The 24,620-nt window shown below is 41.4% G+C and overlaps 2 protein-coding genes across 8 annotated transcripts in view; both read right to left on the reverse strand.

Moving 5' to 3' along the window:
• The window catches only part of prr12a (proline rich 12a), a 33,923-nt gene extending 15,741 nt beyond the window's left edge, over nucleotides 1-18,182 (reverse strand). For all 3 annotated transcript variants that reach the window (XM_028965513.1, XM_028965512.1, XM_028965514.1), the window contains exons 1-9: nucleotides 17,463-18,182; nucleotides 16,711-16,868; nucleotides 16,469-16,630; nucleotides 5,543-9,786; nucleotides 4,682-4,867; nucleotides 3,863-4,595; nucleotides 3,293-3,783; nucleotides 290-406; nucleotides 72-205 (exon numbers count right to left, since the gene is read on the reverse strand). In XM_028965513.1, the coding sequence (XP_028821346.1) occupies nucleotides 72-205; nucleotides 290-406; nucleotides 3,293-3,783; nucleotides 3,863-4,595; nucleotides 4,682-4,867; nucleotides 5,543-9,786; nucleotides 16,469-16,630; nucleotides 16,711-16,868; nucleotides 17,463-17,533 (6,296 nt within the window). In that variant the 5' untranslated portion in view covers nucleotides 17,534-18,182. The remainder of the gene's footprint in view (nucleotides 1-71; nucleotides 206-289; nucleotides 407-3,292; nucleotides 3,784-3,862; nucleotides 4,596-4,681; nucleotides 4,868-5,542; nucleotides 9,787-16,468; nucleotides 16,631-16,710; nucleotides 16,869-17,462) is intronic.
• Nucleotides 18,183-23,193: 5,011 nt separating this feature from the next.
• Nucleotides 23,194-24,620, reverse strand: part of mapta (microtubule-associated protein tau a) — a 31,239-nt gene continuing 29,812 nt past the window's right edge. For 4 of the 5 annotated variants that reach the window (XM_028969433.1, XM_028969401.1, XM_028969419.1 and 1 more), the window contains one exon: nucleotides 23,194-24,619. In XM_028969433.1, the coding sequence (XP_028825266.1) occupies nucleotides 24,422-24,619 (198 nt within the window). In that variant the 3' untranslated portion in view covers nucleotides 23,194-24,421. The remainder of the gene's footprint in view (nucleotide 24,620) is intronic. The other variant, XM_028969425.1, reaches the window with a different exon arrangement.

Raw genomic sequence — 24,620 nt, forward strand, 5'->3', positions numbered from 1 at the left:
CAAAAGCAGTAACATTAAAAAGGTCTGCTTCCATTATTCTCCACAGCCAGCTTTATTATATGGATACGTACCGGAGTGTAACAGAGGGTCGGTGCCATGGTTTGCGGGAACAAACCCGCACATAGTCCTTCTTATTCACATTCTCTAGAAACTTCACATAGAGCTGCTGATAACGCTTTTTTGCATCTCCAAAGTATCCCAGATACTGAGAAAAGATAAGACATGAAAATTCATTGACTAGATTGTGATAAAATAGGCTTCAACAGGCCCTATTTAGAAAATCACTTACATTGCTGGTAGCACAGAATTGCCGCTGGCCATCTTTGATCTCAGGGGTGAACTTCTGCAGCAGAGCTTTTTGAACTCTCCAAATAGGAGGCGGTTCTCGGCCAGTGTGCAATGCAAGCTGCAATTTATAAAATGTTAAAGCAGCATTTACATCACTGCAAACAATCTTGAGAGCTCTGTAGAACAATTTACATTAAAACTGAAATACAATTATTGACTATAGCTTTTTTGGCAGCCCATTTTAATTTTAGTTTTAGTCTAGTCTTTGCGTGGTCATTTTAATTTATTAGCAGCCTTAGTTCCATCCATACTCATTTTAGTCTAGTCAGGTTTCAGTCATCTAAAAGTCTGTGCAGACTCAAGAATACTCTATATACATTCCAGTGACTGCATTTCTCTCTGTGTTTTTCAACCACACATTTCTGTTTACTTTTCCACTTCAATGTATAGAAATTTTTCCCAAAGGTCCCTTTGTCTTTTTCTGCCAGTCTTCTGATATCCCACCACCATATCCAGAAAAGTATTCACAGCTAATCACTTTTTCCACATTTTGTTTTGTTGCAGCCTTATTCCAAATGGACTAAATGCACTTTTCGCCTCTGGATTCTAAACACAACAACACATAATAAGTTTTGGAGAATTTTTTAAAAATACAAAAAAAAAAGATAAATCACATGTACATTAGAATTCTGTACACTGTCTGGCCACTCTACCATACGGCCTAATTGGTGTATTGCTGTACCGATGGTTGTCCTTCTAGAAGGTTCTCCACTGAGCACAGAAGACGTTGCTGACTAAGGCCACTGTGCTCAATTGGATTTTCAAAGCAGGAAAAAAATCTGGGTCACAGAAAATTTCTTCCCCAGATTTGTGCCTTGAGACAATCATATCTCGTATGTCTACAGACAATTCCTTTGACTTCATTTTTTTTGTGCTCTGACACAAACTGTCAACTGTGGGACCTTATATAGACAGATGTGTGCCTTTCTAAATCATGTCCAATACACCATTTTTTTCCACATGTAGACTCCAATTAAGATGCAGAAAATTTTCAAGGATGATCAGGGGAAACAGGATGCACCTGAGCTCAATTTTGAGTTTCATGGCAAAGTCTGCAAATTCTCTTGTACATAATAAATTAGCCAAAACCTCAAGTAAGTGTTTTTCATGTTGTCATTATGGGGTGTTGTGTGTGGATTTAATACAATTTGGAATAAGGCAAACGTGTAAAAAGTGATGCGCTATGAACACTTTCCGGATACACTGTATATCTATTACCCACCACAAGCATTCTGAAATCTAAATAATGTGCAAATGGGAATTGAGGAAGTTACATCATACGTGCAACCAAATAGGAGACATAGGAAACATAAATACTGCATAATAATAATGCAATTCAACAAAAATAAATAACATCTAGTCTCAACAAACAGAGACATCTCAGTATAGTTTGTATTTTTCTATTCATAAACAATATTACATGGTATATTTCATCTCTATATTTTCGTCACGTCATAAAGGTTCATTGACAAAGATATTTTGTCAAAAATTTCATTGGAGAAATCAACATTAGTAATGATATCAACAAGTTCAAGTTCGAGACAAGTACAAATAATTTATTTAAATCTGCGCTAGCTTTTTTTTTGACTACCAGTCAAAGTTTGGATGCTTCTACTTATTTATGACTCTTCCATTTTTTACACTACAGAACAAAATGTGTGCTCAGTGGGAGCCTAGTGGGTAAGTAAATGGACCCGTAATCAGAAGGTTGCCGGTTCAATTCCTGAGCCACCAAAGAGTGGTTTGCACCACTGAGCAAAGTACCGTCCCCACACACTGCTCCCCAGGCGCCTTTCATGGCTGCCCACTGCTCACTAAGGGTGATGGGTTAAATGCAATAGACACAATGACAATCACTTCACTTTCACTTTCAAAACTAAAGACTCAAGATAATGAAATAACACGTGAGGTTATGCAATAAACAAAAAAATAATAATAATAACTTTTGTGTCCAAAGCATTTCTCACTCTTTCACACTTCTCTCTACCACTTTAATTATGTTTTTTTTAATCATTCAACATTTTAATCATGTTAATGAGCATCTCATGAAGCAGGTTTTGATGATCACAATAAGATGATTGAAAAACATCAAACATATTTCGCTTTCTTAGTTTTTACATACTTCTGCTATGAAAATACTAAATATATTTCTTGAATGGATTTTTCAAAACTGCTCCATCCAGTCACCATAGGTGCATCAAAACCACACAGTTGCGGCTAAGGAGGTTTGAGCAAGGTTCCATCCCCACATGCTGCTTCACGCTGTTCATGGCTGCCCACTGCTTAAGCGATAATTTAACACTCAGAATACATTTCATGTGTACATGTGTATTCGATGTGTGTTGTGTGTTGGCTGTTACATAGCCTTTCGCACCACAATAATAAAATCTAAATGCAAATTTAGTGTAGTTTAATGTAGGATTTATGGTGATTTGGCATAAGATAATACAAGCTGGTCTGTGTACTGATCTGATAAACTGCTATGGAAGCTTTTCAGTTACAATGTGGAAAATGAGTTTGGTCATTTCAACTACATTTTACTAGTATCACTTTGTAAAGACCATCTCCAATCACACAAGTCCCAGCTATGTTAGATAGCCAAAACCAGCAACTTTATACCAAAACTTAGTACTTAGTCTTTAACAGTAATAAATATTCATCAAATAAGCTCTGTGTGTGAGGTTTATGAATACTAAGAGGCAAGTTCTATGTGCCACAGAATGTTTGAACTTATTTCTATTTTGTAAAAAGTGAAAGTGATCGTTTTTGTCATTATGATACACAGCAAGCACAGCACACGATGACACACAACAACAGTATGTCCTCTGCATTTAATCCATTACCCTTAGGAAGAAGCCATGAAAGAAGCCTGGGAGCAATGTGAGTGGACAGGAGGAGTAAATAAGTAGTAGTAGAGTCATCCCTTATACACACAGGTACAGACCTTCAGTGTTTTGATGTCTTCAATCCGCACGACAAACTCATCCCTCTCTCTGAAGATGCCCTCTCCCCCACTCTCACTTTCATCCTCACTTTTGCCAACAATAGCTGCACCACTCTGCTTCTGGGCCAGGTGTAGGGGCAGAATCTGGGGTACAACGGGCTCCTCTGGAGAGGCCGGAGGTACAACTGCTTGCTGCGGAGAGGGCAGGACAGGAGGCGAAGATGGGGGAAGCGTGCTGGACTCTAGGGCTGGTGATAGAGGAGGTAACAGAGGTGGAGGTGGAGGTGGAGATAAGACAGGGATGGAGGGAGCCAGGGGACTCTGAGTGAGAGAAGGTTCCTTATCAACTAGTTGGGTATTCTCATCTGAAAGGGGGGAGGAAAGAGGGGGTGGAAGAGGAGGTGGTGAGGGAGACAACGATGGAGAAGGTGATGAAATAGGTGCAGCAAGAGAGGACACAGCAGCAGGCATGGGAGGTTCCTTCTGGGAGTCTAACAGAAGACAGAATAAAGGTAGAACATTACGATGAGAAAGACAGATAAACGATGCACATGAGCCCAAGAAACTCACCTTTAGGAGCAATCAGCATTTCCAGATCTTGAATCTTCTCTTTCTCGTACCCATCTTCTATGTTCTTTTCTTCATCCATTCTGTTCTCCCTCTCTTCCTTGTCTTGTTCTTTTTGTTCTTCCTCTTCCTCCTCTGTCTTTTCTGCCTCTGAATTGTACCCATGGGCTAGATGGACTGCTTTGTTCTGAAGAGTTACTGTGTCTGCAGAAGATTGGAGGGGCTGTGGACTGAGTGCTGGAGGCTGCTGTGCAGGACTGAGTATTTCAGGGGGTGACTGAGACGATGATGAAGGAGGTGGAAGGGATGGGGTCGGGAAGGAGGTGGAGACACTGAGCTGAGGGGTGTCATACAAAGCTGAAATGGCAGAAGAGATGCTCTTTTGCAAGTCCTGGTTTTTCCCAACAGAGTCCTCTTCATCAGAGGAAAACGAGGGAAGTGTTTCCAAGTTTCTCTTCAGCTCCTCATCAAGGCGCTTACACGGACTGGGACAGCTGCCCAACGAGAGCCCGGATCCCCTTTCACCTTCCACAAAAACTGTTTGGGCCGAAGGAGGAGGAGCAGGTGGACATGGACAAAGTGGATGGGTCGCCCCAGATTTTCCCGGAGAAACGTCCCCATTCCCAGCTCCAGATGTTGGATCCATTGCCACTCCAGATGTCTTTTTTCCTAACTTCAGAAAATCTAGGAAAGAGGCCATGAATCCAGACTTCATTTCTGGTTCTTTATCTTTCTCCTGGGAAATTAAAAATGAGAGATGGTTGAAAGGTGTGCCATAGTGAGCACTTGACAGAAAAAAAGTGTTTGAACTGGTACTCTCACCTCCTGGCTTTTCTTATTCTCCTCCTGCATTTGGGCCATATCTGGTGGGCCAGGGGTCTCAGGGCTGAGACCCAGAGAGGGAGCAGAAGCCACAGAACCCTCTGAGAGAGCGTGGTTGATGCCTGACATGGAGTCTGTACACAGCAGAGCATCCGAGGATAACATGGAAGAAACAGGAAGCTTGATCTAGGACAAAAGCGAACAGCATTTCATTATAATAACAGATGTGTAACGTTATTATACTTAACTAAAACATTGCTTTGATTTAACCTATTCAAAGCTAAGTCCCCTGCCTATTAACACCCATTAACATGTACCAATTCATTTACATCGCATGTCGTCTAACCATGAAGTATCTCAAAAAAATCAAGCACAAAAGAAAACAAAATTCCAACGCCTTGCACATTATCAAAAGACTCTGCAGGACCATGTCCAACAGTAAATAAATAAAAAATAAACCAGCAACCTTATACAACTGCACCCCTGCCGACCACCAAGAGCCCCCCAAAAAGGGCAAAATCATTGCCATAAACGTGCACATGTACTTTGTGTCCAAAACATTACACACAAACATGCCCAAATTGATAGGTTGGAAATCTCTCTACTAATGATCCCCGTTCACCTTTATAGCAATATGTTTGATGCAGTTTAATTATTAGGATTTAGTAGGAGCCTCTCTCAGATGGCTCTCTCAGGCTCTCTCTCTTTTCTGTGACCCAGTTGACATACATGCTTATTCCTACACTCTAAGAGTAATTTAAAGAGTGTTATAATTTAGAATAAGAAAAAAACATTTTTTGTAAAATTTTGGGTATGTCCATTCAAAAAAGGGGCCCAGGGCTGAAAATGTTAAATACCAACCTTAATTGGTTTTATTTGCTCCTGGTGCTGTTGATGCATTTGCTGCTGCAGGTGCTGCTGATACAGCTCATTTTGATCCTTACTTGTAATGTTTGTGCCTATCAATGAGTCTTCCTGCCTCCCTCTGCCTCTGCCCCGACCACGCCCTCTTCCCCTCTCAACAGGATATCCTGTTCGCACCTCTCCCACGAGGCTCCTGGGCTGCGAGGGCTGAGGTAACGGACGAATCCGTGGACGTCCTCGAGGACGTGGAGGTTCTGTGCGCTTGGGTCTGGTGGGTTTTCTCCCTCGCTTTTTTGGGCCTTCTGAGGGCAGAAGCTGTGGAGGTGGCCCCAGAGAGGAGTAGTCAAAATCTAGGTCCCCTAAAAGTGGGCTCAGTGCACCCCCCCCAGCCCCCTCTCCCGAGGGTTTTCGGCAGCTGGAGACTAGGTCTGGAATCAGATCTGGGAGTCGGCGGCTGTTGAGTCGTATGTCAGCAGGAACATCGGCTTTATCTTCATCATCCTCAAACTCATACTCCTGTGCAAAACTCTTCTTGGGTAAGGAATTAGGATCAGGTCTCTCCTTCAGAAGTTGAAAAGAACTAGACTTCAGGAGCTTCTTAGGCCGAGAAGAGCAGAAGATTGGTGATGAGAGCCCTCCAGAATTTGTCATAGAACTTCCAGATCCACTTAGATTATTTCCAGATCCATTCCCAACAGATTCTCCACTGCCAATTCTGAGGCCAGACTGATGGGACTGAATCAGTCCCAGCTGCTCTGTGTTGACTGTAGATGGAAGCTCATGACTCTTGAGAGAATCCAGGTCCAGATGCATTGGCCCACTGTCAGATTCTGAAATGTCATGACAGTACTGGCCATAACCTTGATCGCTGTGGTGTCCCAGTAGGTCATACCCAGCTTCTGGAGCATCTCCTCGGTCACCTCCTGACACCTTCAGTCCAATCAGACCCTCTTGCCCTGTGTGACCTTGTGCTATTGTCTCCTGCCCTTGGTTATCTCCTCCATGACAGCTAGATTTGTAATCCTCTTGACAAAACATGTCCTCCATCCCAGGAAAGAAGGATCGGTCCTCATCTGGAAGAAGTGAGTCTGGAAAACAAATGGAGGGCAAGGGAACAAACCTCTGGTTCTGGCTCTGTGTTACAGAAACTGATTTCATTGCAGAGCTCCTTGTGTCGAACCGATGCTCTGGCTGCTGCTGTGTTTCCAATGCAGACTGTGAGAGCTGCGTAGAGTGGCTGGAGTGAGGAGCTTCCTCCTGTTGTGGGGCTGTAGAGGAGGTCTGAGGAGGCAGATGATGGGTGTGGCCTTGGGTGTGGCGGTGCTGCTGCTGCTGATGGTGAAGATTTGACTGCTGGTGGTGCAGTGTGAGATGGCGACTGTGTGTTGCTGCCAGATCTTGTTCGGACAAGTATGACTGCAGCTCAGAGACATGGTGTTGTTGAGTGTGGTGTGCTGGAAGCCTTGCTTGGTCCAGTACTCTGTGTCGTTCCAAGTTTCCTGTGTTCCCTCCAGCCATGTTCCCCCTTCTTCCTCCGGCTTGTCCTGCCCGTTCTTCAATCATCGCTCCATCTGTACTGGAGGTTTGAGAGAGTGAGCGCTCTAGCATGTCTAAAGATGAGACTGTGCTTGGTTTGGACCGGGTCTGGTCAGGTTGGGGTTGAGGTGTGCAGCCATAATGAGTAGCAGCCTCCAAAGCTTGCGACTGGAGCTGAAGCTGCAACTGGGAAACATGCTGGTGGGGCTGGGACTCCGGTTCCATCATGGCCTGCTGCTGGGCCTGTTGGGTGTGGGATAAAACTGACTGCATTAGGTGTGGGGACTCAGTGGGAGAGTCGAGCATTGAGTGAGATTGGCACGGTTGGGGCTGCTGCTGATGGTGTTGAGAATGTTGATGATGATGATGATGCTGCTGCTGTGTGTGAGCATGAGAGTGATGATGCTGGGGTGGCACATCTGGGGTCTTGCATACATAAGACAAATCTCCAGGATCTTGGAGCTTCTTCTGAAGATCCATGTGTGGCCGTGAATGCATATGTCGGTCCGTTGGGGTGTGTTGGTGATGAGACAGACCGTGCTGAGGAAGAACAGTGTGCTGGGAGTAAGGATCAACCTGACCATAATGCACCACTGATCCCAGAGAGTCATGGGGATGAGCATGCGGGTGTGCCTGCTCAGCACCCCCTCTTCTGGGTCCTCCATCTTCAGCAGGCCTACTTTTCTTCTGCTGCCGCTCCTGTTCTTGGAGTTGCTGATGTTTCTTTAGTGACACGTCCAGGTGGCTGTCTAATCCCACTTTGTCTCCAGAACTAGAGGTGGCATTAGAGGTGGCACTGTGGGTGCGGATTACACTTTGAAGGTGGTACCTTTCCTCAGAGCTCTTGTTCATCTCATAGGAGAGCCCCTTTCCACCATTTTGGGGTGGAGCCGCTGAATGCTGCTGGACTTGGGGTGTGGGATTCTCGGCCTGCAGCAGGTGCTGGATGAGGAAATCCTCCTCATCCTCCTCTTGCTGCTGGGGCCTCTCAGAAACTCCAATATTAGAATCAGTCTTTGTTTTGGGTGGAGGTGCATGGTGGTATGGCTGGGACCGAGGCCCACGGGAGTCTGGGTATCCTTGTGGGGAGGGAAGGAAGGATGGAGACAGGACAGAAGAGAGGTACTTGCTGGATCCAGTACCCACCGGCGACTGCACAGGTCTGGTTGGTGCTGGAGAATGCATGCCAGGGCGGACAATTCCAGATCTATTTGAAGACGAGGGACTCGACACTGTACTGTGGTACGACACGCCAGCACTGCTTCCCCCTCCTGTTTCTCCACTCCCAGTATTTCCTCCACCCACTCCTGATCTCACAAGTGCTGGGGAGTGACCGGCAGTCCCATAGCCCATAGATGGGCTGCCTGCTCCGCCTAATGAGGGTGGCAGAGGCCCATAGGCAGACTCTGCCCCGTACACCACTTCTGCTGAGAAGGACTGGTTTCCCATCCCACTGTAACCTTTACTCACTGCAGCAGCCCTGGTTAAGTGTAGGTCATGAGGTTGTGGGGAGCTGAAGTTCCTGTATGACTGCGAGTGGTGAGAAGGTGGAGGCTGACTGGGGGAGTAGGACTGAGGCTGTGATGACTGCTGTGGAGGGGTGTGGGCAGTCAGGCTGCTGGACGGCTTGACTGAAGCCACAGGAGAGCTGTAGGCAGACAGGCACGGTTTTGGAAGGGACTGCTGAGAGGGGTTTGCAGAGTTGAGTGCTGGCATGGGGTGAGTTTGAGTTGGAGGTGGAGCTGACTGGGTGGGTGGCTGCTGCCGTGAGGAAGTAGAAGCAGAACTGGAGGTTGTTATGGAATCTGAGGCAAGCGCTCCAGTGGCGGAAGAGGACGAAGAAGACGAGGATGAGGAAGATGAGGATGCAGAGGGTGGGGTGTGAGGAGTCCGTGTAGAAGAGCATGATCCTGAGGAGGAATAGCCACTGCTAGAGTTGCTTTTCACTCCCTTAGCCACCCCACCTGAGGATGAAGAGGAGTTGTACGAGGGATGGATGATGGGCCTGTACTGTTCCACCTGGGGGGAAGATTTGTGGTCAGAGGAGGGACTGTTTTCTCCAAGAGGGCTGCACGAGAGCCCAGAATGGCGGGAATGTGGGGTCTGCTGGTAGGCCGACACCCCACAGCTGAGGTAGTGCCGAAGGGGATGCGGGGTGGAGGAGATAGTCTGGGAAGACGATGGGCGCTGGAAGTGCTTGATCACACTGTCCTGCCGAGGAACAGTGCGCTCCTGGGGCGTGGGGTGGGGAGTGGTTGAAGTGAAAACAGAGGCACTGTAGAGCTGGGAGGACTGGTCTGGGAGTTGAGAGGACAGCAGGTTAAACTGGTGGCTCTGCAGATGGCGGGCAGAGGCTGCTGAAGAGGCTTCAGCAGAGATGACCCTGCCTCCTGTGGGGTCATGACCTCCCCGGTATGCAACGCTTGCTGTGCTTTGGGTTGATAGGAGACGGTCAAAACCCAAACTTGACTGGGACGAGGTCTTGATGTGAAGCAAGGGGTCGTGTGGTGAGAGGAGGCCATTGGAAGTGGGGCTGAAGGTTGGAGTCTCCTGGAGAGACAGTGAAGATGTCACCCCAGGAAACGAGCGTCCAGAAAAAGAGGCAGGGTGCTGATAAGCAGACAGAGCAGATGATGACGGGAAAGATCCTGACCCAGGGAGGGCACTGGAGATGAACAACTCAGCCGGAGCAGGAGTGTGCATCGCTAAACAGAAAAAACAGGAGAATAGAGTGAAGGACAACAATACCATGTATAACATCTAAGTAACCACTATATATGCCCTTTAGTTACCAGTTACATGCACGCACTGACACGTTGTTGCCAGCAAAATCTGAAAATAACAATGCATACAATAATAGATACATTTATAATGTTATATAAAACTGTGATTATGGAGTGTATGGGGGGGGGGGGGGGCAAATTCAATATGACTAAATCACTTAACTGATATTCAGCAAAGTGCTTGTGCACTTTACTGTTTGCTTTTATAAAACACTTACATGTAAATAATATGTGCATTTCATGCAAAGAACCATTTCACAACATTAAACATTTTTTCATTTGTAAAATTAAAGTGCTTCACATTTGAAACCAACATATCAAGTAAATAAACATCGAAAAGACCTGGAATTCACAAATGTTGTGCCCGCTTGTATTATGAACAGGAACAATATTAATAAAATCACATTTTGAATCATTTGTTTGCATGATTAAGAGTTTGCTGAACTGTGTGAATTTTGCAGAGTTTGCGCAGAACTAGGCAAGTGGTAAGACGCACTCGTAACATGTGTAGTGGGTGGCAGCGACCAGATATGCAAATTATACGCAATTCTGCAGAGGGCGGGGTGTGAGGAGTCCTTGTAGAAGAGCATGATCCAGCAAACTGATTCTGTGATTCAGTCCTAAGTGGGCTATTGACACTAAATTTACACCAGATGTAGCAAACAAGCCAAATATAGAATTTATACAAAGAAATCAGAACATTTAAGTACAAAATAGTCATAATAAATAAGAGAAATTAGACAGGCAATAAGTATTGAACACATGAAGATAACAAAGTGTCCAGGCGATCGCATGAAATCTGTCAGTATTGAGAGAAACCTATCAGTACTAACTGATATCAGCTGTTTTAGTCCTAATTGATGGCCTATAAAGGCTTCTCAATACCGAGGAAAGACTTCATGATGGGTAAAGGAAAAAGAACTCTCCCAAGATCTCCGTAATCTTAGGGGCAGTGGTGGCCTAGCGGTTAAGGAAATGGCTCTGTAATCAGAATGTTGCTGGTTTGAATCCCGAGCCGCAACTGAGCAAAGCACTGTCCCCACACAGTGTTCCCCTGTCATGGCTGCCACTGCTCACTAAGGGTGATGGGTTAAAAGCAGGGGACACATTTCGTTGTGTGCACCATGTGCTGTGTATCACAATGACTGTTTCATCTAATCACTTTCATCTTATCGTTGAACAGCATTCTGATGGTTATAGACGCAAAGAATGAAGTAATGAAGTAATGAAGAATCACAATGACAATCAGTTCACTTTCATTTTACTTTCTTCTTATTGTTGAAAAGCATTATGATAGGAATGGTTATGGATGCATTTCCAAAATGCTGAATGTTCCTATGAGCACTGTGGGGGCAATTATGCAAAAAGAGCATCAGTTCACCATAATCTGGCCATGATCAGGTGCTCCATGTGAGAATCCTGTCCAAGGAATAATCAGGACTTTAAGCACCAACACATTTTCAGTATGTTACTTTTCTTATAGAATTGTGCAAATAAAGAATGTTATGTTAACCAACTTTTTAGTTAATAATTTAGAAGTCAATATTGCCTAAATGGACAGCAATTTAAGAATCTCTAAAACTGTGTTGTTGATGCACTGCCATCACAAAATGTGGTGCACCTAACTTTTGCGCTGGTGCAAAAATATGCAACCAGTACAAAGTTAGTGTAGAGCCCTCAGAGGTAGAAAAAGTACTAAAAAATGTAATTAAGTAAAAATCTTTACTAAAATAAAAAGTAAAATTATTTAGAATTTGAGTAAAAGTTACTCTGTTCCTTTCCATTACTTGATGTAAAAAAGTACTAGTCATAAATCCAATACAGCACTAATTGTTTTTATTAAACTTTTATTCAAACATTTTAAGCACAGTTGGCCACATATGTGCCAAATTCTGAATTGTATGGTCAAACATTGCAATAAAAATGATGAAACAAAGTCAAAATCAAAGTATCCTAAACTGTGAAAAATGTTCCCTAAGCTGTTTTTGTTTTTTCTATAGCAAACACAAATCTATTATTTGACTTTACTGACAAATAAGCACACTGACTGCTGATATAAGAAAATAAATAAAGTGCTGTAGAATCCTACAGTGTAAAAACTTTGTTCAGTTTGAGCAATGTATTGTATGGAATACACAGGCAAAAAGCACATATGGTGCATCTAAAAAAGTATTCTCAGCACATCACTTTTTCCACATTATGTTATGTTACAGCCTTATTCCTAAATGGATTAAATTCATTTTTCCCTCAGAATTCTACACACAACAACCCATAATGACAATGTAAAAAAAAAGTTTAGCTCAGGTGCTAAATCATCCTTGAGATGTTTCTGCAGCTTAATTGGAGTCGACCTGTGGAAAAACCAGTTGACTGGATATGATTTGCAAAGGCACACACACAATATAAGGACCCACAGTTGACAGTTCATGTCAGAGCACAAACCAAGCATGAACTCAAAGGAATTTTCTGTAGACCTCCAAGACAGGATTGTCTCCAGGCACAAATCTGGGAAAGGCTACAGACAAAGATAGGATGCTTTGTAGGTCCCAATGAGCACAGTGGCCTCAATCATCCGTTAGTGGAAGAAGTTCAAAACCCGGACTCTACCTAGAGTTTAGGCAACCTAAACTGATCAATCTGGGGAGAAGGACTTCAGTGAGGTGAACAAGAACCCAATGGTCAGAGGAGAACCTTCTAGAACCATCTCTGCAGCAATCCATCAATCAGGCCTGTATGGTAGAGTGGCCAGATTGAAACAACACCTTAAAGGTCCCGTATTATGAAAATGTTTTTGCTTTTACATTTACGACATTTATCAGATACCCTTATCCAGAGTGACTTACAATCAGTAGTTACAGGGGACAGTCCCCCTGGAGCAACTTAGGGTTAAGTGTCTTGCTCAGGGACACAATGGTAGTAAGCGGGATTTGAACCTGGGTCTTCTGGTTCATAGGCGAGTGTGTTACCCACTACTACCACCCATTCATTGGTCTTCATTGGTACTGTATCTGAAGTCTTTTTCTGAAATTCAGCAATGGTGCAGAATTACAGCCACTTTTAGACAGTCATACAATCACCTTTCCCAGGATGCGTCATTATGGTGTGTGTGTGTGTGTGTGTGTGTGTGTGTGTGTCTATGTGACTGTGAGTAAAATGCAAACAAGGAGGCGAAAGGCGGGACATGGACGAGATTGAACTCCACTGGTTCTTCAGTATCTCACATGATCTCTGTGAGAACTCTGTGAATGTCCTTGAGTGTCCCAGCCAGATCCCAGACTTGAATCCGATTGAATGTCTATAAAGAGATCTTAAAATGGCTGTTCACCGACGCTTCCCATCCAATCTGACTTAGCTTCAAAGATGCTGCAAAGAGGAATGGGCCAAACTGGCCAACAATAGGCGTGCCAAGCTTGTGGCATCATATTCAAAAAAATTTGGATCTGTAATTGCTGCCAAAGGTGCATTGACAAAGTGTTGTGTACATGTACTTTAGTTTCTTTATTTTTAATAAATTTGCCAAAACCTCAAGTAAACTGTAGAGTAAACTTCCTCGAGTAGAATTCTGGGGATAAAATGCATTTAATACATTTTGAAATAAGGCTTTAACATGTAACAAAAACTGATGCACTATGAATGCTTTCCAGATGCACTGTATAAGCTATTCTACTTACTCCCACGTGCATTCAGGCTGCAGGCTGTAAATGTTTAGGCTACAGAAACTGTAAAACTAATGCTAATAACATTTTCTAACAGCAGTTGTCGTTTCGGTCAAACAAATTGGGGATTTGTTATAACATTAAAACAAAAGAAGACAATCTGTGAAGTGATGCTCAGAGCATCATTGTTTTCATCACAAGTAGCATAAAAACGTGAATAATTCCAGGATACTTTTTCATTAGTTGTTGTGTTGTGTTTTGCCCAGATACAATACTGGTATTTTCCTAATTGGCTATTGTGTTGGAATTTTATTTCTTTTTTTTAATTTCCTGGTAATTGATCGGCTTTAGGACCAGGCGCCATAGCGTGATCTGAGAAACATGCCGTGCCCCGAACAAATGCAATATTTCCTTTGTGCCAGTTCATCCAAATCTTTTACTGAGTAATGGAGGGTTTTTACAATGTAAAACGCAAATATTTTTTTAGTTGACAGGCAAGGATTTACGGAAAGTGACCAAGGGTGAACCAAAGGGCAGCGAAAGTGAGTTGGGGTATATCCTCCTATGCTGATGGGAAGGTTACATGTCAGGTTTTGCATGGATTGTATTGGTTATGGCCATTATCATATTAGGCATGTTGTTTGTTATATGTGTCAGTAAACTATTGAACGATGTGAATATGCGAATGTGTTGTTTTATTCTATATTCTTCATTAGCTTATCTCTGGTTCAGGTTTCAGTCTGCCATTGTCACAAAAAAAAATTCAATGGTGAAATATAATGTGCTCAATTTCTCTGCCATACCACCCAGACTCAGTCCAGATCATTGTAGACAGCCAATATCCCTAAAGAAGTCCATTTTCGGAGAAGCTGTACAGGAGCCGATCACAATTTTACTTTGGAAAAAATCTAAGTCCTTACCCTTGCATATTTTTTCTGCTGCCAACAAAATTATAAATGCTACCTAATATTTTACAGCCATGGGCACAAGATCAATTGTCTTTACCTGTCAGGTGTCATTGTTATGGCTGATCAATGTATCAGTGTTGTCATCACCTGCACTATTTCTTGGATGTATATGGTTTTGCTTATTTACAATACATTTAAGATTATTGTTGTACATGATTACACATCTTATTAAGTAATTATAAAACTATTAAATAATTTTATAAACAAAGATTTTACCTACTGAGTTGACTAATGGAAAATGTAACAAATCAAAGCTGACACTGAGGGGACACTGAGACGTACTGTCTGCCACAAACAACGGGAAAAGGCTCAAATCCAGATACAATTTTGAATAAACTGCTCAAAAATAAAAACAAATCAAGAAGCCCACCATTCATGTGCCTTATTTACAGAATAGGAGTACTGATCTGGGGTTCTAGGTACAGTGGAAAGAAAAAATGCCAGGTTTTTGTAATGTTAAAAAATGAGAACACAGTAAGTAATTTCCAAAATTTTCTCTCGTTTAATGTGACCAATAACTTGTACAATTAAGCCAAATAAATAAAAACAAATGATCAATGGTGTTCACACACACACACATACACACACACACACACACACACCACATTCGAATGCTTGTATTTCAAATGAATTGTACAGGTTAATGGTCAAAGTAGAAGTGGGAAATGTTTTGCAGTCACTCCAGGATTTCGCTATAAACTTTTGTGGCAACTTTAATAAAAAAAATGACAAAAGTTGCAGTGTTTTTCTGTGTAGGGTTGCTGTCAAACTGCTGAAATAAGTAAAGACTGCAAATATTCTTTTATTTCTTATTTTATTCTTAAATTAATACATTTCAAATTATGCCATTTAATATTGTTTACTTGGGATCAGTAATTTGTGTGTTATAAGCATGTCATATCGCCGGGCCATAATAATACATGTATATAAAGAGGGATGTGGCAGAGGTTGACACATGTGGTCTACATAAATGAAAAAGAACATTAACTTAATACAAGAACAAAAACAGTTCTTGTGAGAAAACAGACTCAGTCAGGCTGCCTTGGCTGGTCGCTCATGTCTACATGAGTAAGTACTTTGCGATAGAATTTTTTTTTTTTTTTTTTTTTTTTTTCAATTGAATAGTTTTGTTTGTGTTCCACCACAATGTTGCATACGGTACAAATGTTTATACCCACTTTCATGCAGAACACGCATAAATGCAGGATGTTCTGCAATAAGCCAAAATTGCAAAAAAGTTCGCCGAAAAGTGCAAAACGAAAATAATTTGCACCTCCAATATAACCGATGTTGGCCGCTGATGTTTGCTCATTCATTGTTTGCCATTGCTATCAATAACGTAGCCCCACATCGCGTCCGATTACGTAAAGTAAGACTGATCCTTTTGTCTCCTCTCATGATTACCTGCTTACCTGATGTCTTGTTTCACGTGAACGTCAACATCCGTGGATGTTGCAGCTAATGCTGTCCCACATTCACAGATTAAACCGGTGGAGATTCACCTGCCTCCTTGCGCTGCGACACAACTGGGTTTTTCGTTTCTACCTACACACACTCTTTCTCCTGTCTTGCCTTATTCCCGTAACAGGTCACATCTTTTTAAATCACATAAAACCGTGGCATTTTAACAGGAATGTGTAGACTTTTTACACACACTGTCTCTGAACAATGCTTAACAACGCTTCCATAAGAATTTTTTCCCCTGATGGCAAAAGCATATTCTGAGGATTCTCTGGTACTATTTGTTAAATAATTATTCAGGGGGCATAAAACACACATTATGCTCAACCTCCCTGAAAATCTTTGGGAAGTGGCAAAGAAAACTTTATGAAGTGGCTTGACAATAAAGGTGCTCCAACCAAATAGTTGAATATGTGACTTCATTTTGGCAGGGGAGTGTAGAAGTCATGTCAGGAATCTTTTTAACTTCGATACTGACACCCCCTTTACAAGCAGCTCTCTACAGCAGTCCAGTCTTACCCGTCTGCCAGGATGGTGTGCGGAACTGAGAGAGGAGAGAGGATGCAGAGTGGGGTGGCTGAGGACCACGGGACTCCAAGGCAGAAATCAGGTTCATGACGGAGGCATCTGCACCAGAGGGAGTGGCATGGTGAAGGCCGGTGTCAAACAAGCCTGACAGACCTGTGGGCAAAGCAGGGAGTAACAGATCCATCCTACTGCAATGAATCACCCGACCAACAATAAACACATCAATTGCTCACCCAAACTCCTCCCAGGTGCACCCCAAGTTCCACTTTGTCCAGAGCTCCCAGGGTGGTGATTGGTTGCATAGCCCTGCAATGTGTGTGGCGTGGTATAGGCTTGGCGATGGAGAAGTTCAGATTCTGGGTGTGATGATCTGGAGCTGCCATAGACAAGACTGGGACAAGATAGAACTTCACATAGGATCCAAATTTCCTAGGGAGTTGTACCATTTACATGGTCTAATAAATCATGATTTTTTCAAAACTTTCAGCAATGTACAAAAGTTGCACAGGTGAGAAATGTCAGGGTTTATACAAGAATGTGCCAGAAATGGTGGCAATATAAAAAACAGCCTCCGCATTCATAATATCCACAATTCACAAAGTTACAAGTGCAGAGGTTTAACACCTGAAGACAACTGATTTATTGCAATATTTAAAAATGTTTAAATAATTATGATTTATCACTATACAAATATATTATTCTGAATAAAACAAGAAAAAGAAAAATAACTAAGAAGTAATTTAAGCAATATATACACACATATGTAGCTGACAAAGCACTGTAAGAAAAACAGTGCCTGTGTCCACCTCGCACCTTCTGACAGATCAGACTTTAAATAAGATACCAAAAAACCTACAAAGTAAAATTATCTGGGACATGTTACACTTACAGAATTTAGCAGACAATACATGTATGAATCTGTTTTTGTAAAAATGAGAAGACCCTAGTAGAAGTGCAGCGGAATGGTGCTAGATGTCAGCTGTACCTCGCCTTGGCGGATCTCTCATAGCTCCATCCCGGGTCGCCGAACCCCGCTCCCGGGTAGTTCCTGTCCATCGGGGCGACGCGAACTGCAGACGCGACCAAACTGTGCAAGTAGATGTGCGCGGCCGTCAGACTGTCAGCGTCCCCCCGTCCGTAATACGAGTCCACACGACGGGCAAACGGGTCATGCTGATGGTGGCAAAAAAGGACGAGGAGGGGGTTTCAAAGTCACGATGCTTCGTCTCCCGCGCATTTATGCAGCGGCCATTGCTGTAAATATGAAACCACTGAGCTCCGGGGCAATACATGCGTTTAATTCGGCCGCTGTGACGTCCTTTCCAGTAGCCCCGACCCTCTAACTTCTATTTAGTCTAACAAGCGGAACAATCCCTACCTAAATAAAAAACACGCCACTTGGGGATCGAGCCAAACGCGATGTAATGGGACATACGGATAGAAACGAGGACAAATCCTTTCCACCGAAATGTATTTTGCGCGAACTAGCAGTGAGCTAGCGCTTTCGATGCGTCCTAATAAAAATGTCTCTCTTCTATTTTCACATTTTCCTCCTCCTCTCGCGCCGTTCCGAGCACAAATACGCTGATCTGACTGCGCACAGGCGATTTAATCCATATATACTTCGAGAACGCTGCTTCGTTTTGTCATAATATTAGTCATTTTCCCTTGAAGACGCCATGTTTGAAGGCGGCTGTTTCTCCCTCTCCCCCGCACCCGCACACCCATACCCTCTCTCTCTCTCTCTCTCTCTCTCTCTCTCTCTCTTTCACACACTCACACACACGCGCGCGCGCGCGCGCGCTGTTTAGTTCAACACATGCACGTCGCGGCCATGTGAAACTTTAAACTGTTCACAACAAACAGCATTCCTCACAAATGATTAGGTTTGACACGAAACAAACCGCAAACTGCTTTTTTATAGAATTATGTCCAGCTGAGAGTTTTTGTCAACTCCATCAGACACACAAAAATGCATAGTATATTATGACAAAACCATTAAAAATCTTTATGAACATATATTTAATAACTATAACAAGGTGACTTCTTGATGATGGAGGTTGAAAATCCAATGAAAGTGAAAGTGATTAGTTGTCACATGTATAGTGTCACGGCCAACGTACCACCTCCAGCCCACCAGAGGGAGCAAGATCAGTCAGGGAGACAGTAACCCAGAAACAGAAGTGAGGGGTCAGAGTCCAATATAAAAGCCAGGTGGCCAGGTCGCTCTTTGCCAAATTATATTCTCAGGGATGCTAGCCTTCATTGTAGCACTTTTGATCCTGCCTTTTGACCATGACCTAAAGCTATTAAAAATTCACATTTTTATAAGACGTTATCTGACGTTATCTTTGCAATTATCTTTGCCGTTATCTAACATTGCACCATATTTAATTATTTTCTCTTCTTTTAATTTATTGAGGCACTAAATAATTTCTTTTATAGGTCCTCTTTGCACAACATACACCCTCAAAGGCATTATAGTGGTAAGTAGTTTTGAGGTAAGTTGTTGGGCAGTGGACAATATTTTTTGAGGCTAAGCACAACTTTTTAAAGCAAGTTATTAATCACGCAAATCAGGAATAGTATCCTTTTTAACAGAAAAGGGATCTTGTGGATGGAAAACCAGTTTAAAATAGTTTTAAAAACTCTAACTAGTTTTAAAAACTCTCTAACTAAACACACACACCTCAGAAAACTTGGCTGCGCAAATATGAGGGTAAACTCTTTTAAAACAAGCCTGCAGCAAAGTGCAGTGTAGCCTTTGGTGTCAAAATGGAAAGAGAGCGGAAGTGAATTTTTCCCTGATGTACCCATCAGCAGAAACAGTCTGAAGGCCATACAGAAAACCCTACCCTTAGATGTAAAGAAGAGGAACAACCGAGAAATTGTAAAACACTAGATGGAAAAGACTTTTGCAGAGATTTGTTTGTGTTGCACCAATGATGGAAGAATTCATGGCAAGGTGGCCTGCTCTATTTGAAGTTAGTGAGGGAAGGCTTATTCAAGGCTTAATTCAAGGGAATTACCACACTCCCACTTCAATCCAAGTTCCTGTCTCAGCTGGATCTCCATTCTGACAACCTGATGTGGTTGTTCAAAAAGAGAGGAGGACCGATAGGGAGGGAACAATCATTAGAGAAGTGGCTGATTTAAGTGATAGAGGGGTAGCAGTCATGTATTTTTATATATATATATTTATATATAAATATATATTTTTCATCTATCTCATCCTTAGATTTGTGCATCTTATTTTTACTTTTCACTATTTTTCGGTTATCTTCATATATGTGTCTATGACTTTACGACTTGTCTATGGACTTTTATTTATTTAATTAATTTTCTTCCCCCTCCCCAATATCCTTTCTTCTTGAACTGGAGCTCACGTCAAGGCTTGTCCTATGAAAGGAAACAAATTTCATTTCAGTGTGGTGTCGATGGTGGAGGTGAAATATATCTACATGGGTAAAGAACCAGAAAACCTTCTGTGGGAATCTGTTCTTTTTTTTACCTTATCTTCCACTCCCCCATTTTTACCCTACTATAATTCCAATTCACCATTCATTAAACACTTACATTAAACATTGATTAGACATAGAGACGGTGATCATTTGTGGCATAATTAGTCCTGGTGTTTTATTGTACTTTTGGGCCTCTGTTTACCTATTATACCTACCATTCCTAGTGACACATTCATAATGTTGGGGAATTATAAATTACATTAAATGTCCCAATATGATGTGATATTAAACATCAGATAAAAACATTTTCATATTCTAATGTAGAAACTTTAGTTTTTGTTTTTTTTTTTCTTTTGTGCAGGGAATGGATGAAGATGGCATTCAAATGGCCATTGAAGACACCACCATTGGAATTTATGTTCTTAAACAAGCTTCGGGTGATGAACCAGATGACATGGGCGTTGTCATTGACATCATCAGGGTGTTGCAAAATCTTATTAAGCCTCAATATAATAATTTTGCCACAAAACTCTGACTTTTTGTCTTTATCATTGCAGATCAGTTTATTAATTACATAAATTTTGCAAATAAAAATAGAACTGAAATCTGGTTTACATTAATAGTTAATTTTTTTAAATCTAATTAGATTAACCAAAAGAACCACCTCAGAACCACTCCTTTATTTGGGGATGTTTTGCTAATTGCAAACTGTCTCCACCTGTTGTCTTACCTACTTCCTTACTTGCTTACCGGCCACTAATGCCCCAAAATGAGCTCAGCTGTAATTGTTATGTGTACATTTTAAAATGTCTTATTAGTTCAAATGATCATGCTTGTTTTTCATTTACTCAAGATTCCATTCGTCATGATAATAAGTGGGCAGTATATTGTTATTAAAATGATTCAAACAAATAATATTTGTGCAGGGTAAAATTGGCAAAATGTTTGTCATTGCTCATTATCAGGCTACTGATCACTGGTCACTCTGCTGAACAAATGCCCTTTAAAAACGTCATAGGACAAATCCACATATTTTTATAACATTGTGAAGTGCAATAATGTGACATTCTTGGTTTATTCTGTGCCTTAAAAAAGCATTAGAAATTCCCGAAATCTGTTTCCAGTTTTAAAAAGCCCCTTCCATTTTTGCCTCATCAGAGTGGAAGAGTTCTGTGCACAGAAACATTTGAAACACAAGTACTTGATGTATACCCTGCACAGGACAGCATTAGTATGCAAAATGCCAAATCTATTTTTGCTTTGCACAGATATAATGATTAAACAGGATCCATGCAGGCAGGGGGTGAAGCTAGTCTCCTTGCTATATTACAATAAAAGATGAATGTACCCTATTGTCTTCTGAAAGGGCAGTCTCCTCCTGAGCTGCCATTTTAAAAAATATCTGTTTGTATGACTCATGCATTAAACAAATTCTGAATATAAAATGGAATAACATTCGGCAACGATTTTTGCAGTGGCTGCTTGTATGTGTGTCTGGGCTCGTTTTTTTTTATTTGTTTTTGCTAAGGCATGGTAGTGTATACGAAGCAGACACACATATACAATCAGACGAACTGCTTTAGTGTTTACAACAGTGCAGCCTCACTGTACATTAATATGCATGTAATGGATATAATAGGTCTTTCATAGAAGAATATTAAAAAGTGGGTGAATATTCCTGATTCATGGATTAAAATAAAAAATGAGTGGAGGTAAATGGAAGTGCAAATAATAGTAACTGACAATAGTAATAGGGATCAATAGGGATCTTCAATATCAAGGTGAACTTTATTTTCATCTCAGCATGTAAAAAAATAAAGAGTTTTAAAGAGTTTTAAAATAAAGAGTGCCCCATTTTGCCCCATTCACGCTCTAGACTAACCTTTGATAGCGAAAAAAGTGAATGCAAATACATTAGAATGATAGCATGTTAACAGTAAAAAAAGCAAGTGGAGTGGGCTCAAAATGCATCATGTGATGTTTGGCAAATGTTAAAAAAAAAGTACTTTCCTGACATGACAGAGAAATCCGCGCTGCTGGATTGGATGAGAAACCTATTCTCTTGTCTGAATCAAAGAAAAGCAAGTTACTGGTCACTTATCAGGAAAAACCTTTGGATGTGTCCTCTGACCGTGGCCTTCAGATGAAGTTTTCCACATCCACACTCACAGTTTTGTGTGTGTGAAGCAGGAGCACCCTGACCTGGGACACCCTGACCTGTAGTAGCTTTGGAGCAGCTACTACACATATTTATGTGAGGCCTTTTTTCTCTCCAATGACTAATCATCACCAGGCAAAGAAACAGACAGTTCCAAGAACATAGCAACAAACTTGGGACAAGCAGTCAAGAACAGTGCACTATAATCAATATATATAACATTGGCAGTCCATTCCTACATTCCCAAACCTGGATCTTCATGTCAATGGAATTTCACAACATACACATGATACTGGTAAAATAAAGAAAAGCAAGAAGCATTGCATACAGTGGCAATGCATGAAAGAAGCAATGCAAACAGTGAGGTACAGTTATATACAATAATACGTTTATGAAATTATGGAAGTATATGGTCAATGGTATGTGCAGATAAAAGCTATATAAATACACTGTAATATTTATTAAGATTTTTATGCAAAAGTTGAATATGAAATTAACCTTGTTTCATAGGTGAGCCTAACTTATTTAATGTAATAATAGCTGTAGCACCTTTCGTTGTGTGCACATAAAATCTTAATCCAATTGTATGATGAGAAACTTTGTTCTTAAACTGCTTTACTATTTGAACATGCAGTTTTTCACAAAGTAGTAAACCTAATCCCATCCTTGCCTGTGAGTGACTGAGCCTTTTTGAGATGTTCCTTTTATAGTCAATCATGACTCTCAACTGATTCAAATGAATCTGTTCACCTCGGGAATGTTCAAAACACATGTTTTTTAAGCATTCCTCCACTTTCCCAGTCTTTTGCTGACCCTGTCCCAGGTTTTTTGGAATGTGTTGCAGGAATCAAATTCAAATTGAATCAGTTTGAACATTAAATATCGTCTCTGTGTGGTGTATTTAATTGAAAATAGGTTTACAAAGGATTTGCAAACCACCTGTATTCTGTTTAAGTTTTACACAAGGTCCCAACTTCATGGGAATTGTAGAAGATTAAAATACAAAAATCATTGTATTTTTAGAACCAAGTGAATTGTTAATTGGTAATGCACTGCTAGTGTTTCACAGTAGAAAGGACACCCAGATGACACCACAGTTCCACAGACAAGTGATTTAATGTGTTTTTTTCTTTCCAGGTTCATGTTTACTGTGACAAGAATAACAAAATGCACAACACACAAAAGTACAACACACACAACCATGTTACATTTTACAACCGTGCAAGGTAAAACAAGGATCCCTTCAAAATACAGTGAGATATTCCAGGCCCCACACAATGACCACACCAACCCAAGTAATGCCTAAAGAAAATTAAAATTTACATGCAGATTATTATGGTGCAAGTCTGAAATATCGCTATAACTCTGCTGATCTCAGGTTTATCGACATAAGTTATGAAGATGCAAATATGAATGTATACAATGCTGGTGTAAAAGTACAGTGATGCTCATATGGTTTTATTCACCTGTGTAGAGTTGCTCATTCCCATGTCAACAACCCTGCTGAAAAAAAAATCATTACAATTCCCATTAGTTAGTTCTTTGTGTGTAGCACACCAAAATACTGAAATGCTAACCCCAAATGGTTATTTTTATTGGTCTTGCTCCCATGCTTTAATGGGCTGTAGCTTTTATTATATATAAATAAATGTATGAACACTTTTATCCTTTCCTGTTCACATTTTTTCTGTGAATATGAGAAACCACTTACATTTAGAATAATTTTCTCTGTACACAAACTCGCAGCAGGCAAAACAACAAATCACATAGATGTCATAAAATAAAACAAATGTTTGACAAAATTTATCCAGCGCAGCTTGCTTTAAAAATGGAAAACAGACCACAAAATTTTTAATTTCATTAATCACAATTCTTCAGTTAGTGCTGGTAATTTAATACAACGTGTGAGTTAACACCACAGACAATATTATGAACATCTGGGATCCAAAACACCATTATCATCATAACTGTATGGAAGAATCAGTCAATGCTTTATTACCACAATAACAAGTTATTATTATATTTTTAAAATCCACAGTGACAGCAATACTGTAAATGTCTGAAATGACCCATTGGACTATAAAAGTAATAAATTGTCTAGAAAGGGTTCTGTCAGAATTGTGTTAAGATGGGTCTTATGCAGCAGGTAGTGGATCCTTAAGATGCAAGCAGGAGGTCAATATTGGTCAATATAAAATCACACAAGTACCAAAACAACAGTGATAGCCTGGGGCTACTTGGCAAAAAATTTGACAACAGTGTAATTTCTTCAAGAAGACAACAAGCTAATCTACTGGCTGCTGAGACCCTGAAATGGATGGGTGATCACAAGCCCTGCTTGGCCAGGGATGCTGAGACCTGATCGGCCAGAGTGGAAAGCTGTGGCGGGTCGGCCATGTTGATGCTGCCGGAGGAGGATACAGTGCTGAGCTCCTGTGGAGAGGTCTCCAGCGAGACGATCTCGGCCCCATGGTCCGTGCGCGCCTTTGCCTGCTCGCGGAACATCAGTTTATGTGTCTCAATC

The sequence above is a fragment of the Denticeps clupeoides genome, chromosome 2 (genome assembly GCF_900700375.1).
Source record: "Denticeps clupeoides chromosome 2, fDenClu1.1, whole genome shotgun sequence".
Taxonomy (NCBI): Eukaryota; Metazoa; Chordata; class Actinopteri; order Clupeiformes; family Denticipitidae; genus Denticeps; species Denticeps clupeoides.